The sequence below is a fragment of the Egretta garzetta genome, unplaced genomic scaffold (assembly GCF_000687185.1).
Source record: "Egretta garzetta isolate BGI_Z169 unplaced genomic scaffold, ASM68718v1 scaffold230, whole genome shotgun sequence".
Lineage (NCBI taxonomy): Eukaryota > Metazoa > Chordata > Aves > Pelecaniformes > Ardeidae > Egretta > Egretta garzetta.
Window position 1 is genome coordinate 44,314 of NW_009258281.1, and position 15,068 is coordinate 59,381.

The 15,068-nt window shown below is 40.9% G+C and overlaps 1 protein-coding gene across 1 annotated transcript in view; it reads left to right on the forward strand.

The window, feature by feature from the left end:
* Nucleotides 1–14,828: 14,828 nt before the first annotated feature.
* The window catches only part of FN1 (fibronectin 1), a 57,134-nt gene continuing 56,894 nt past the window's right edge, over nucleotides 14,829–15,068 (forward strand). Inside the window, exon 1 of the mRNA XM_035891950.1 lies at nucleotides 14,829–14,877. Coding sequence (XP_035747843.1) covers nucleotides 14,829–14,877 — 49 coding nt within the window. The remainder of the gene's footprint in view (nucleotides 14,878–15,068) is intronic.

Here is a 15,068-nt window from a genome sequence, read left to right on the forward strand (position 1 = left end):
CATGTTTAAGAAGTGGCTGCTGGGAAACATTAACAAGGGGAAGAATTTAGTATAGTTTTCAGCTATGGTGATTTAAGAAAAACTTTCTGAACTAGGAAGGTGCAGCCCTGGGAAGGGTTATTAGAAGGCATCTCCCTCACAGGAGGGCCTAGAGTCAAGCTCAGGCCAACGTCTGCTGGAATAGTCTACACCTCTGGCATATTCAAGCCCAGGATTGGAGCATGCGATTTTTTGAATTCTTGTAACCTTACTTTCCAATGATTACAAGTGCCCACAATAAACAAGTCTACATCCAAATCCTCTCTGCAGTCAAGATGGCTAATAGCTGAAGCCTTCAACTTCTTAGAACTGATGGAGTTCTACCACAGACTTGAAAGTAGCCCAGATCTCAAACTTCGATGGCTAACATCTTCAATGTGCAGTTGAAGGACAATAATCAGTGAAATTTGTGGGCTTAAGTTTCCTCTGCTACAGCCTTGCAAAGTACTTAAGTCCACAACATTGCAGGTCGATTGTACTTCTCAGATACAGTTTGCCAATATATATGGCTGGTATGAAATACAAGCCGTGAATCTTGTCCACATATACATGCCTGTGCTTCGTGAGTGAAGCCCAGCATATGTTTAAAAGGAGACAGAAATTACAGTTCTTGAAAAACAGTATATTTGGGGGGAAAATGCAGTGAGGTATTTCGAAGACTCAATTAATCTTCTATGCTTGTTCTCAGGGTAAGTTTTTTATAAATCTAAATACACTAGAGACACTGTATGTTCTTTATCTTCTGTACAGTGATATCTTCAAAATGTACTAGCATGCATTTGCATATACACAGACACATTAGCAGACTAAGTGGTTGACTTTAGGATCTGCAGAGCAGAGACCTCCATCTTCTTTTGTTTATTGTACCTTATGTCATTTCCACTTATGACATCCAAAATAGACAGCTGGTTTTTGGCCCTTTAATATACTTTGCATAACAATCCTTGCATTAACATCTTTCCTTCCTGAATTCCCTCAGTACTGTTTTTCAAGTCAGTATCAGGATAAGTAGAAACTTTCATGGACATAAAACTGATTTATTTTTTCATTTTTTATTAGAATTTGCCATGACATTTAAGTTGAAACATTTCTCTGACTTTTTTCTTTATATAAAAAACACATTTAGTTTGTTCAAAAAAAAAGTCTTTTTTTTCCTACAAAAATTAACCTGAAAACTGATTTTCTCCATCTGAACTTGTAGTTTTTCAAAGGAGAGGGCTCCCAAAGTTTTCTGACTTGAAAAGAATTTGAGAATAAAAAAAGACCATAGTTAGCATCATGCTATTCCATGTAGCACCTGAGCTGAGGAAATCCTAGGGAAAAGCAGTCAGTGATCAGTGACATGCACTTGTTCCAGAAAGGGAAACAGGCTTTCAGAAGCATCTGTCCACATGTGAATTACTTTTGAACACAGGGGGACCAGTTCTTGCAATCAGAATATTTCAGTTCTTGAAAGAAAAATGAAACATATTTCTTTGTGTTGCAGTTGGGTTGGGGACAATCTGCGTGTACCAAAGATGTGGTTTAAGAGAGGGTTCCTGGAAGAGATATTTGTGCACAGGGATGACTGACAATACAAAATAAACAAAGAGTAAAGGTATTTTACTGTAGTGGTAGTGGAGATGATTTAAGACAGGTATGTGCAAGCCAAGGTTTGCAAGCCTTTGGTCTTTTAAACAAAATGAAAACAGGCTGTGATACCAGCATAACAGACGGTTATTGCTGTAGTCATAATAGACACACTATAAATTCACTTTTTGTCTAGCTTGGTCCTCTACCATAATGTGTCACAAACCATCACAAGAATACCTCATAGCTTTCCTTGACATAGCATTCAGAAATGTCTTCCCTTGGAAGCATGCCTCCAAATTTCCATGTTTATACTGTTATTTTAATTCCTTGGGTCATCTTGACACCCTATAGTATTTTTCAGATGTCATATAGCTGCATATAGGTAAGTATACACTATGTAAGGAGGAATCAGACATGTTCTCAAAAAATAGGTTTTTCCAAGATCTAGCTGTCTAAAAATATTAGATACAAGCTGTGTTAGAAAGTGTCCACCAGAGTACTAAAGTTAGCACTGTTAACAGATAAGAATAAACACCTTCTATCTGTGTTTCACTGTCATAAAATCTACTGCTTACTGCTCTGAGTCCACTGCAGTGAAAGGGAACATTTGCTAAAAATGTCACAGCCTTAATTTTAAAAAAAGCTTTGCAATCCAATATTGCAGCAATTTTATTTCGAGAAGCATCTGGATTTTATTAGATGAAAACACAGTTGGTAGAAGTCTGGAAGAGGAGAGAGATAAAAAATGTTCTCTCTGGAATATTTTAAACCAGAAGCATTCATCATGCTCAGCATTACCTTATAATATAACACGGGGGTTTAGGGTGACTGTGCAGTTCACTGCAAAGCTATTGCTACTGCTTTGAGTTATTGTATTTATATTTTCATTGCCTCTGGCAACTTGCAAATGGTGACAGGTGAAAAGTTTCTTTTCTTCTTTGTGGGATTCAGCAGTTGCTTGCAGCCTCACTCAGATTCCCTAGCAGCAGGAAAGACTGCAGACTGATTTCTAGTCATTTCCAGGCAGTTGTGGGCATTTGGTGATTCTTGTGATGCTGTCCCTGTGTTGGCTCTTCCAGCACGAGTTTAACAAGGTCATGTCTTCTAGCTCCCACTCAATGAACATTATCTAATTTTTTCATTTATACAGAGTTTTTACATGAATATCTAGCAGACATATGAATGTAAATTTTAATATGAATCTAATTTTGAAGTCCCAATTCAAACCACCTTGAAGTTATGCTTGGATTTAAAGTCAACATCAAAATTTCAGTTTTGTAAATGAAGTCTCTTCTTTCAATGAGGCAAAACAAATCAGTGACTGGTATCTGGTGTGGCATTTGAACGTCAGAAAGTGCTACTTTCTCTGGAGATGAATCTCCTCTTTAAACACGTAACTCACTGGAATTATATATGCAAACAAGAACATGCTTGTCTAAGTACTACATAATCACAGCCCACGGACACATAGACTGTGACGTAACTTGCACTGGCAATGACATCAGCTGCATAGCAAAAGGGTTAGATGCTGATCAGCTGGTACGGCTGGCTACATTCACACACGGGTGCTAGAAAGGATCCTCAGAGGTGGATCATTTTTATGGAGCAGAAGGTGCACAGGGCTGCTTTCTCAGCCCTACTCTATCCTGTAGTCACTAGTTCAGGCAGCATGTCAGATCAAATGGACAAGAAAGCAACATGGGAAAGTCACGTTCATTACAGCAGCCTACAGCAGATCTAAATCTCTATCCTGGGCCTCCCATTCACCTAACACACCCCCGCCATTTCTAAGTGTGAACACACCATTTTGACCCCATCCTGTTGCCAGTGCAGATCATTTATCTGGGGAAGGAGGTGAATGTAGTTCACCATTTTATTTATGTTCTGTCTACCACTTAGGAGAGAATTTGACCTAACAGGACTTAAAGATGTAAGCAGTCAGCCTTAGCTGAGGCATGTTTGCAGTGTCCCTGTGCATTCATAAAAAGAAACGGTGCGCATAGCACTGGACACACTATGGGGTATGTTTGAAGTGCTACGATCTGGGAACTTTTTCAAGTGTGTATCCCACTAGCAAGGCAGTGGTGTGCCCTGAATGCACTGGCATATCCTTCCACCCCTAAAAAAATGGAGTAATATATGTAGCAGTAATAAATAAGCAGATTCCTGGAAAAACTCAGTAGCAGTGAAACCTGCTCGAGTGTGGCACTCGAGGACAACAGCAAGTTAATAATTTTAAGATTGTCTTGAGGATGGATTAAGCTCAGGCCATTTCCTATTCCCTCCAGCAGCTTGGATATAAGCAGCAGTGTTGGAAGGCACATTTTGTGCATCTGAGGACCAGCTCTAAAAAGCCACTTAGTACCACTCATAAAAGCCAGCTAAGAGCATAAGCACACAAATATTAACTCATGAGGTCTCACTGATTCATGGAATAAGCCTACACAGACAACTGCAGCTCTCCAGGGAGGGGACTTTGGCCAATATGCTTAAATCATGGGAGTGATTTTTACAGATGCCAAAAGGATTAAGATGCTCCATTTTCATTATTAATTGGGAATCATGAAAGGATGCACAATGTCTTTGAAAAATTATTCTACAAATGTTTATTTCAATATGAAATCATCCGATGGGCTGCATCCTCCAGTGGGTGCATATCTGTTTCTTTCTTTTAAAAAACTTCACCGCTTCCAAGAACAAGAATAAACTCTTAATAATGGGGTAGGACTTAATCAGTATATTCAGATCTAACCAATACAGCATTATGGTTTTTTACTTCCTGTTTTCTGTTGATTTTTAATTAACATTGACTTTTATATATAAAATAGTTAGTTTTCAAAAGGCCAACTGGAAACCCTCTTGTGGATTAGCTCATCTAAGCACAGATTTTTTTTGTGTGCATATTTGTAATTGTTTGAAAGTTTTCCAAGCTTATCTTAAAGTCACACTACAGTTTTCAAACACATTTATAAGAATGCTATAAGGTTATGAAACTTCAAAGAAAAAAACTAATTTTACATAGTAATCATGTTTAGACTTTGTGATGGACACTAAAGGTGGAAAGAATATTTAGGCCCATATCCCATGAAGGCTGACACACAAATTTAAGAATATAGCTGCAGTCCATGGATTTAGAGATAGATATGCACAATATATATGCTTTGTGGGATTGCTCCAGCCTGCTTAAAAATCGGTTGCACTTTATGGTTTTGATTTTGGCTTTTCTATAAAGAAGGCAGAATTTCTAATGGTCTTAAAGGATCAATCCTTCCCTGAGAGGTTAGACAAAAAGAAAAACATTAAACAGGAATTAGGAGACCAAGCCTGCTCCCAAAGAAACAAAGGTCAGAAATGGTCTCGTTTCAATGGAACAGAGTCTAGTAGTAAAATTTCTGCCTTCCTCTTAAATATTAGTCTTCCTTTCCTTTTCTGCTCATGTGTCTGCCATAGCTCTCATCTCTCCAGCAGCTATGATCTTCTGCCAAGATTTGTTCTACTTTCCATGTAATTTATGACCCTGTCATGCAGCTTATTCATACACACTTTCCCAGTGGCGAGGCTGAGGATACTGATGTATTTAAATGCTGCTCACAGAGGTGCAGGGAGTGGGCTCCAGAGAGACAAAGCACATGCCTGGCTTTATTCAGGTGACAGCCAAGGTAAATCAAATAGAATTACTGCAATAGGTAAAGCTAGACACTAATTAATCTTTGCAGGGTCAGGATCTGAGCCTTTCAGCTACAAAAAGTCCCTCACAGATCTCTAAGCTGTGAGCCAACAACTGCAACGAATCCAGTGCACTGAGTTGCCTCTAGCTTAAATCTGCTTCCTCCAGCTGACCCACCTTCCCCTTGGCAATGTTTCTACCAGACACTATGTGGCTACGGGAGCCAGGGGCCTAAATTACATGTCTATATAGACTCATGTACTAAGAAGCCTAAATTGTACTGTCTCTCAATGAGACAGGCTCACAAGTGGAGCACAAGTCTTATGAGGAGCAGTTGAGGGAACTGAGGTTGTTTAGTCTGGAGAAGAGGAGGCTGAGGGGAGACCTTATCGCTCTCTACTACCTGAAAGGAGGTTGTAGTGAGGTGGGTGTTCGTCTCTTCTCCCAAGTAACAAGTGATAGGATGAGAGGAAATGGCCTCAAGCTGTGCCAGGGGAGGTTTCAGTTGGATATTAGGAAAAAATTCTTTACTGAAAGAGTGGTCAGGCATTACAATAGGCTTCCCAGGGAGGTGGTCGAGTCACCATCCCTGGAGGTGTTCAAAAAACATGTAGACATGGCACTTTGGGACATGATTTAGCAGGCCTGGTTGTGTTGGGTTGACAGTTGCACTTGATGATCTTGGAGGTCTTTTCCAACCTTAAAGATTCTATGATTCTAAGTCTCTTGGACCTGGCCTGTCAAACAATCTTAGTTTCAAACACATGGGAAGTAGATGTCCATATACTGACCTGAGCCCCAGGCATTTCAGAGATGCTTAAACACCAGTACTGCAGAGCCCAAAGTTCTTCCACATAGTCTTCTTACAACATTGGTAAAATACTACTGATTTGCCTGTGATCCTTAGAGTCTTGTCTTAAATATTTGTTTCCCATGCACAGATGTTCCATCTTCTATAAAAAATTCCTATCAAAGGTATGTTTTTTCTCTTCCCCTTTTTGTTTTCTCCTTCAAGGCTTTCCATGTAAGAAATGTCTCAGGCTTTTTTATTTGCCAGACTTAAAAAGAGTAACTTTGAGAAGCTATGTTCCAGCAAAATAATCTAAAGTCAGGAGACTTATATAGGCCTTTTACAGCCTACCATTTCCATGTCTCCGCACACCACTGAAACAGAACCTGAAAACAGTGAGAAGGAATTGTCAGTCAGGAGATAAATGCCATGTGTAGCATTTATTTTCAATATTACACATGGCATTTCTGATTATAAATTAATTTAAGAGGCATGCTGTCAAAACTTTCCCTTCATTTAATGTTCACGTAGTCTGCATTTTATACTAATGCACTGTATGGAAAATATGAATACTGTTCCTGGAAAGTAAGGTATGATCTCTTTCCACATCGTGTATAAATCTGGAGAGTATAATCAAATGCAGAAGCAATGTATGTCTCCCAATCCTGAAGCTTCTACCTGCCCCTATAAATCTTTCAGCTATGGAATGGACAGCAAGTGGGTTTATACTAATCCAGCCAGATAAATTCCCCAATTTGATGATACATATTTAAGTAATGTTTGCTTTAATTTCTACATGACCCGGATAAGCAAAAATGTGCCTCCAATAAATATGGCTGACTTGGGACATACTCAGTGAGTACAAACACCAGAAGCATCATCAAGAGCTTTGGGATATTTGTTTTTAGCATATGACCACAAGATATGATGCATCTTTGCAAAAGTTCCTACTTCACTTAAGAATTATGCTCAGCTTTTTTGGTGTTGCCAGAAGCTATCCTGGACAACATAATGAGAAGCTTTCCTCTCCAGATTATGTCAAACTATTTAGGGTTGTCTTTCCTTTGAAACCCCCTTTTTTTCTGTTTCTGCATCTGTGAAAGTGAAATGCTGATAGCTATCCAGTTTGGAAGATCCTTAGATCAACCTACTAACAGGCCCAAACCCTGCTCTTTTAAGAAAAAACGTGAATTTAACTGTTCAGTTCAACAGGCTGGACTGTAATCACCTCACTGTAATCAGGTAAGAGATTTAGTTTTCCATCCATTACGTGCCTAAGTGCCTGCCTGGCAACTGCTCCTATGCCTTTACAGGAGAGGTATAGACAAGAAAGTGTAGGTTAAATTATGATGCCATCCCTTCCCCACACAGCAGTCAAAGGCACTTACTGGTCTTTAGAGGACAACAATGCAAGAGAAGAAAAGTGTCTGAATCACCAACTTTCCCTCAAAACACTTTGAAGCTTTAAATCAGCATGTAAACACCTGGAATTCGTGAAATGGATTCCTGGAACATGGGCACGGCTCCTTGTTCTGGGCAAATTGACTTGTTTCCATTTGTGACATCCCAGCGGAAATCCTCTTGCAGTGTATCTTACATACATCAATGGCTAAATACTATCAGTAATAAAACTTTTGTTTGCACATAGAAACACCTTTGGTGTGACTGTATCAATATAGATGGCAGAAAGAATTACGTAAAATGGCCCATGAAAATGGTGTATATTTATTATTGCCACAATAATTCATCATCTCAAGAATGAGGAACACTGCAAACTCCATAAATACTGTCAGAAAGGTAAAAGAAGTAAGTGATGACTATTGGAAGTCATTAGCTCCAAATCTGTATGACTTCATGGATAGGTAGTTCAGTACAGACTGAAAATACAAACTCCAAGCAGTCCAAGATGCAAAGCAACCCCAAAACCAGAACAAGGACTATAATCAAAAAACATGTGCAGACTATTATCAGTTTTGAGTGCCAGGGGGAAAGAAAAGGTCTAGCCCACTATAATCAGCATTTGAATAAAAGGAACTAATTCAAAGGACTAATGACAGAGCAAAAATTTTCCAAGCCAGTATAGAAAGTCCTTTGCTATGAGGTCCAGCTTTCAACTAAAAATTAACCAAAGCACACCCAGATTTTAACATAAAGCCACACCAGAAACAGTTAAGCAATGAGATGTAGGGCTGAGGCAGCTCCGTTTCTCAGCCTGACTCTACAGTTAGAGGTTTCCAGTGGAAGTGACTTGGGAGGAAAAAAATCTTATCAATACTTACGCCTGTATAAGAACAAAACTCCCCACTAGCAAAGCCCCATAGGTAAGAATCATACCTGTAAGAGGCCTTGAATTCAGACTAATTATAAGTTGACAGATTGACACAGAATAAAACTCCAGCACACCTTACTAAAATTTCTTGCTAGAAGCTCATCCTCCACAAAGGGTTTGAATAAGTCAGAAATAGCCCTTATGCCTTATTCTGGGCCTCTCTTGGGGTTGGATTCCCACCTGTAAAAGAGAAATCATTGGCAAAATCCCACAGGATAAGTGACACTATTGCTAGGCCACAGAAACAACCAAGTTTAAATATATCAGAAACCAAGGAACATCTTGCTGGCCAGGAGACCTGGCCTACTGGACAGGACAGGGTGGAAGAGTAGGGAAAAGAAAGTGAGAACGACGACGGGGAGAAGACCCAAGTTCTTCCACAGAAGCTGGAAAGTATAAAAGGTGGCCAACAAGAACTTCTGGGCAGCGCTGAAAAACAAGTGAAAGTGAGAGCTTCTCTCATCTCTCAGAGTGCAGCCAAAAATCAGGTTACCAACAGTAAGAGAAGGGAAGGGAAAAAAAAAAACAAAACCAAACCCTTCAAAATTGGCAGCAAAGAGCTATCCACACTCCTTGGCTCCATGTAAGGCTGGGTGGAAGGGGTAAGAAGGAAACAGGGGACAAACTGCAGCTTGGAGCCAAAATATTTTCCTTCTGCATGCTCCTGGCTCCGTTCAGCCCTTTGTGACTCTCAATTTCAACCCGTTACGCACTCCCCCATAATCATCATAATAAATAGCTGTTTGCTTGCTCAGTGTATTCAACTTCCTCACAGCAAGCCAAGCTCAACCCAGCACTAGCATTTATTTCTGGATTTTGACCAGGCCTGCCTAAAACCAAACAAGACTCGGTGTGATTTGCCATATTCACTGGGAAAGAATAAAAGCAATTGCACTCAAACACCAGGGTTTGTGGCCAAGTTCACCTCATGCTGCTGGTGGTGATATCACCATTATTTAACTTGCTTTAATACTTTCAAGACTGCTGTGGAAAAAGGGAGGGTTTCAATTCTGTTTCTGGGCTTTGAGGGACACGCAAGTTATGCTAACAACATGGACATAACTAACTGTTGTCCTTCCATTAAAAGAAAAAAACCTCTATTCAAAAGTCAAATTATTGTTAGAAACCTCTAATGACTAAATAAAAACAGTCACTAGAATTAGGAGCCTTCCCCCATCACCATCACTGGGTGGGATTTTGGCCAAAACACAAAAATTATAAAGAAAATAACAGTCATAAAGAAACAGCGCTTTTCCAGCTGTCATAACTTTTTTTCTTCCTTTGCCCATGCTTAATGTGTACAGGTTTGCACATGGTTGCAGGCATTGCTAATTCTCCCCTGTTAATTGTGGAGGGGGGTTCTGGCTCCTGATGGGTGATGTCACCCCTGTGCTCAGCAACGCAAACCCTCGTGCTGCCCAGGCTCCTCGTGGCAATCCTCTCTAGTGCATTTTGTCGTGGTAGCCCCGCTTAGGGGCTTTGTGGAGCTCTCGCATCTTTGCTTTGGTGAGAAGTTGCAGGATTCCATTTTCTTCCATGCAAGGAGTACTGGGCTGTGAGCTGAAGGAGGAAATGGCTCACCCACTCCCTTGCAGTGGTCCTTGGGGGCTGCTTAACCTTTGAAAGGAGGAAAGTAAGCGGCGCAAGCAGCCAGTTAGAGGGGGATTTCCTTTGAGAAGGGCAGACATCAACTGGGGAGATGGAACACCCTTCATTAAGACAAAATAGTTCCAACTCTGCCTAAAATAACATCTCTTTCAAGAGCTGGCAACACCATGCTTGGTGTCCCAAGCCAGGTCCTACAGCCCCATTCAATGGTGCTTATGACACAACCCAAAATGCCAATTCAGGTTTCCAGAGCTGCCCTGACAAGTTCCCAGAAGTGCTGCAGAACATCCCCGGCAAGGTGTCAGACTCGGATTTCCAAAGGATTCAGGAAACATGGACAGGATTCAGGCATCTGTGAAAATCTCTGCCAAACATCTCCAAATGTGATGAAGAACATGTTCTTTCAAGCAGTTATTGGCCTTCCAAAAGCTTCTCCTGTGAACGAGAGCTTCTCCTGTCACGTGATACTTGCCTGCCAATTCACATTGTCATGGGTCTCATGAGAGTTCTCATTTTTCTTGAAGGTCTGGCACCAGGAAACATGTCAGAATCTCAGTTTCCATTGTTAAATCACTTTGTATGTGATGTAAATATGTCCTTAAAGAATCAGAAAAACAAGCAAACAAACAAACAAACTGAAACCCCCAAAAGAACCCCTCTACCTGGAAAAGAATGAAAATCTCTTCCCCCCTGCCCTCCAAAGCTGTTTCCCTGATTTTGCAGGGTGTGACTCACAAGTGTTAAATGTCTGGGGTTGGCAGTACTGCAGACCCAAGCACAAAACAAGAACCGTGGCTATGAACTTCTCATGACTGGCAAATTACAACAGTTCAGGTAGACCAAACTAAATAACATAATCCATGGACAGCTAGAAAAAGGTAATGCATTTTTCTGCATTGATGACGCTGAACATTTAGTTAGGAAAGACTGGGGAGGAGGGAGAATAGAAGGGAATTTCCATTGAGAGTGCCAAAAATCTAATTAATGCCCTGTTAGGGACCATTTATACACCATGAAATTCATTCCTACACTGAGAGCCGGCATAAAGTTACGTACCGCTGAAGTTGCAGTTAACCGGCAGAAGGAATGAATTTCATTTAAAGAGCGATGTTCCAGATTCCTGGATGAGACACTTATGAGTGAATGAAGCACTGTGCAGTAGAGCTTCAGCAGCCTTGAAATGAATTTTGCTGTGACCTCACAAAAACCACAGACTTGAAATTGTGATGATTCAGAAATTTTCAGCTCGCAACAGGAGTTCTTGCAAAATATTTGGGAACTGCAGGAAGCATTTAATGGTCTCCCTATGTCAAAAAGAGGAATCCTGACCTCTTGTCTTTATGGTTCTTGTTCCTATGAGTGATAATTTTAGAAGGAGATGATTAAGCCCGTGTGGCCTTTTCTTCTAAGGTTGCTAAAACAATAACAAGTGGCCTGGCTTGGTCCTTTCTGTACTGATTCATCTTCCCTCTTTGCTATTGGAATTTGCAGGAGAATGGTTACAGGGACAGACTGTGCTCCCAGTCATATGTGTAGCACCCAGGAGTGTGTGCAGTAAGGGAAATCAAGTCGACTCAGTGGAGAGGTTTATCTGCAGAGCAATACAATGGAGCCACAGAAGTCAGGAGAACCTTATAAGGACATGTGCCTTTTCTAACCAAGAGTTGAAACATTAACATTTCAGCAGAAAAAAATTTTGAAAAGACCAAGAACATGAATCAGAATACCCATGGCTAAAGCAGAGGTTTAGGACATTCTTAATCCTTATTCGGATGCAAAACCCATGGAAGAATGGTTATAAATTCAAACTGACCTCATCCTAAGAGAGCCTTCAGGTGAATCTTCCTTTCATTTCCTGTTAGCTCAAGGGACGAATTGACAGCAGGACAGACAAAAGGAGTTAGATCCATTTCCTGAAATCAGTAAGAGATATCTCAGAAAGTCTTAACAGCATGCAATATAATAATTACTACGTGTTTGTGTCATAATTACTGTCAGATTCCTTTAGAAGTGAAACCAGGCTGTTCCAAATTGTGTTGAAATACAACTCATAAGATCATTTCTGGCTGCTAATAAATGATGGCTATGCAAGAAATTAATTTCAGCATTGCTGAAAATTATTGTTTTGTTTTGTGTGCTTCCAGTAATGTTTTCTTAAACAAGAATTTTACATTTGTCCCTGTATTTGTGTAACTAATGCTGTGGAAAGCATTAGACACAGTCACACACTTGCTAACACTGTATTTCTAATTCAATTTTCAGATTGAATTCCATTTTCAGTTTTGTGTAAATACTTATACTGTTCTTGAAGACTTAAGTGCTATGCAAAATTACATGACCTGCACTTATAGTAGACATAAATGAGGTCAATGTCGATCATTTAGCCTACATGAGGAGTACATCCAATATATGAACCTTTTAAATTCCATTTTAAAATAGTTGCTAAAAGCAGCATGCTGGAAATGGGGGTCACTAAAAGCAGCATCCTGGAAATCATAGAATCATTTTGTTTGGTAAAGACCTTTAAGATCATCAAGTCCAACTGTTAACCTAACCCTGCCATCCCACCACTAAACCATGTCCCTAAGCACCTCATCTACCTATCTTTTAAATACCTCCAGGGATGGGGACTCAACCACTTCCCTGGGCAGCCCGTTCCAGTGCCTGACAACCCTTTCTGTGAAGAAATTTTTCCTAATGTCCAACCTAAACCTGCCCTGGCGCAACTTCAGGCCATTTCCCCTCATCCTATCGTCCGTTACCAGGGAGAAGAGGCTGACCCCCACCTCACTACAGCCTCCTTTCAGGTAGTTGTAGAGGGCAATAAGGTCTCCCCTCAGCCTCCTCTTCTCCACTTCCCCAGTTCCCTCAGCCACTCCTCATCAGACTTGTGCTCCAGAAATGCATCTAAAAAGTCTTATTTCTGGGAGCAGGGATTTTCCTCCTCTAATGCCTGCAGAGAACTGGTAGGTACTATGTACCTAGACCTAATGAGATTATAAATTCCCTGGAGTACTCTTCAGCTATGTTTGCACAGCATCTAGCACCCACGGGCTCTGGCTCCACAGTGAGGACTGGTGGTTGCTTCCTCATGTCTGCTTATTCCACCATAGCCTGTTCCTTATGGAATACCTGTATTTAGCTCTTACATTTTAAGCAGGTTTCCCCTAGCAATTTTTATTTGTCATAATCCTCCTGTACTCTTCATTACCCTTTCCTTTTCCATGTCAATTGAGGTTAATTAGCAGCTCGTAACAGCAACAGGACCTGTTGCTCACTGGAAGGGTATGCAGAAGCAAGCACTGTGCAGAAGCAGTGCTACACTGCATACTGTGCAAAAGAAATTGAAAATTTGACCAAGACCTATACACAATAACCAGAAAAATGATGTAAAATTGCCTCTTCATTGCACATATGTGTTTGCTAGAAGGAAAACTCTTCATTTCCACTGATTTCCACTCAGTAATGCTTCCTTTGGAGCAGGCTAGGTAAAGTACATCCCAGTTATAAACAGTCACACAGCACCATTTTCTGACATTGTGCTTTTCACCTTGCTTTTATCAGAGAATTCCAGATATGCTGTAAGCTGGAATTTGAGGATGACACTTCATACCTTAGGTCTGAAAAAAGCAGGAACAGCTTCTTAAAGCAGGTTCTCATTTTAAGAAACTGGGTATTTGCTAGTTTATGATGATGTGTCCTGCTTTGCAAGCTAATACTCTCCCTTGATTGGGCCACCTTAGTTCTGTGATTATTTTGAGGGATAATGTGTGTCCAGTAACTTAAAAAAAATACAGTGCAGTAGACCTAAAAATAAAAATTAGGAAAGATGGGAATTAGCTCACCACAGCTCACCTCAATTGCCAGGTCAGGTTTCAATTTCCAGTAAGTTTTCAGCAGGGAAGCTTGTGTTAATGTATCTGGGCATTCCTCATAAAGAGGAATAGAAATTTCTTTGAAAACAGGTAACCTGACATCACAACTGTGTGCTTTCCTGGAACAAAGCATGTGCTGGATCTGTACACTGCCTACAGAAAGAGTCTTCATCCCGAGTAGGTATTACTGCTTGCATTTCAGTAAAGATAAGTTAAGTGGAACTACAGCTTGGTGCTCAACTTGCTGAAGAACTCTCATGGAGACCTGAGGATGTTCAGCTTAAGGTGTTGGGAAACACTGTAGACTACTTCACACTCATGTTTGTCTGAAGAGTCATTTTAATAGATCAGGAATCACAGCAGACTTGTAGATTAATAATCCCTTTGCCAAGACAGAGTATGCATGAGAGGCACAAAAATGGTTAGCAGCATGACCTAACTGTACGATCTGAACTGTACCAGAAAGGGGCACACTGTGCTTTGCTCATGAGCAGCTTCCTGCTTGAGAGCCACAATTACAGTCCGTGCTCTCTGCTTGGCAGTATTCCTTCAAACTAGGGAAAAGAGACGCCCCCCAAAGTAGCAGAGATGTCTATGGGAAGAAGACAGGGGAAAGAGGATGACAAAATTTGTATACAGCAGGGTTACATTAGATCATCATGCTGAAGATCCCATATGCTTAAAAGGGGTTCAAAGCCTAGCATTTATTTCCTCACTTTTCTTTTGTTCTCAGAATTTATTTTAGACAGCAAGAAATAAAATCAGAGAAAGAGGCTATTAAATTTATTTTGAATGGAATGTAACCGCACCATTTTTTCCAAGTGAGGTGTGAAAGCTTTTAACCTTGAGTCACCAGCAGTAGATAAAACATCACTTGGGGTTTCCTATTTCCAACCTGTACACGTATGTTACACCCCACCTTCTCCCCTGTGCAGAACATTATCCCCAATGGAGCAGTATCAGCTTACAGGCAGCGCTGCTCAGAGGAAAAAGAAAAGTTTGACTCTCCCTCAAAAAGCCATTTTGTTAAGCCAAATGTTCCACAAAATGGCACGACAGCCTTCCAGCCTGCTCTCCTTGCGGGGACGGGTCTCTCACCCCCGCCGGGCTCCCCTCGCTGCCCACCGCTCGCAGCGCCCACCCCGCCCGGCCCGACTCCGCTCGGCTCGGCCCTTTGTGGAGGCCGGG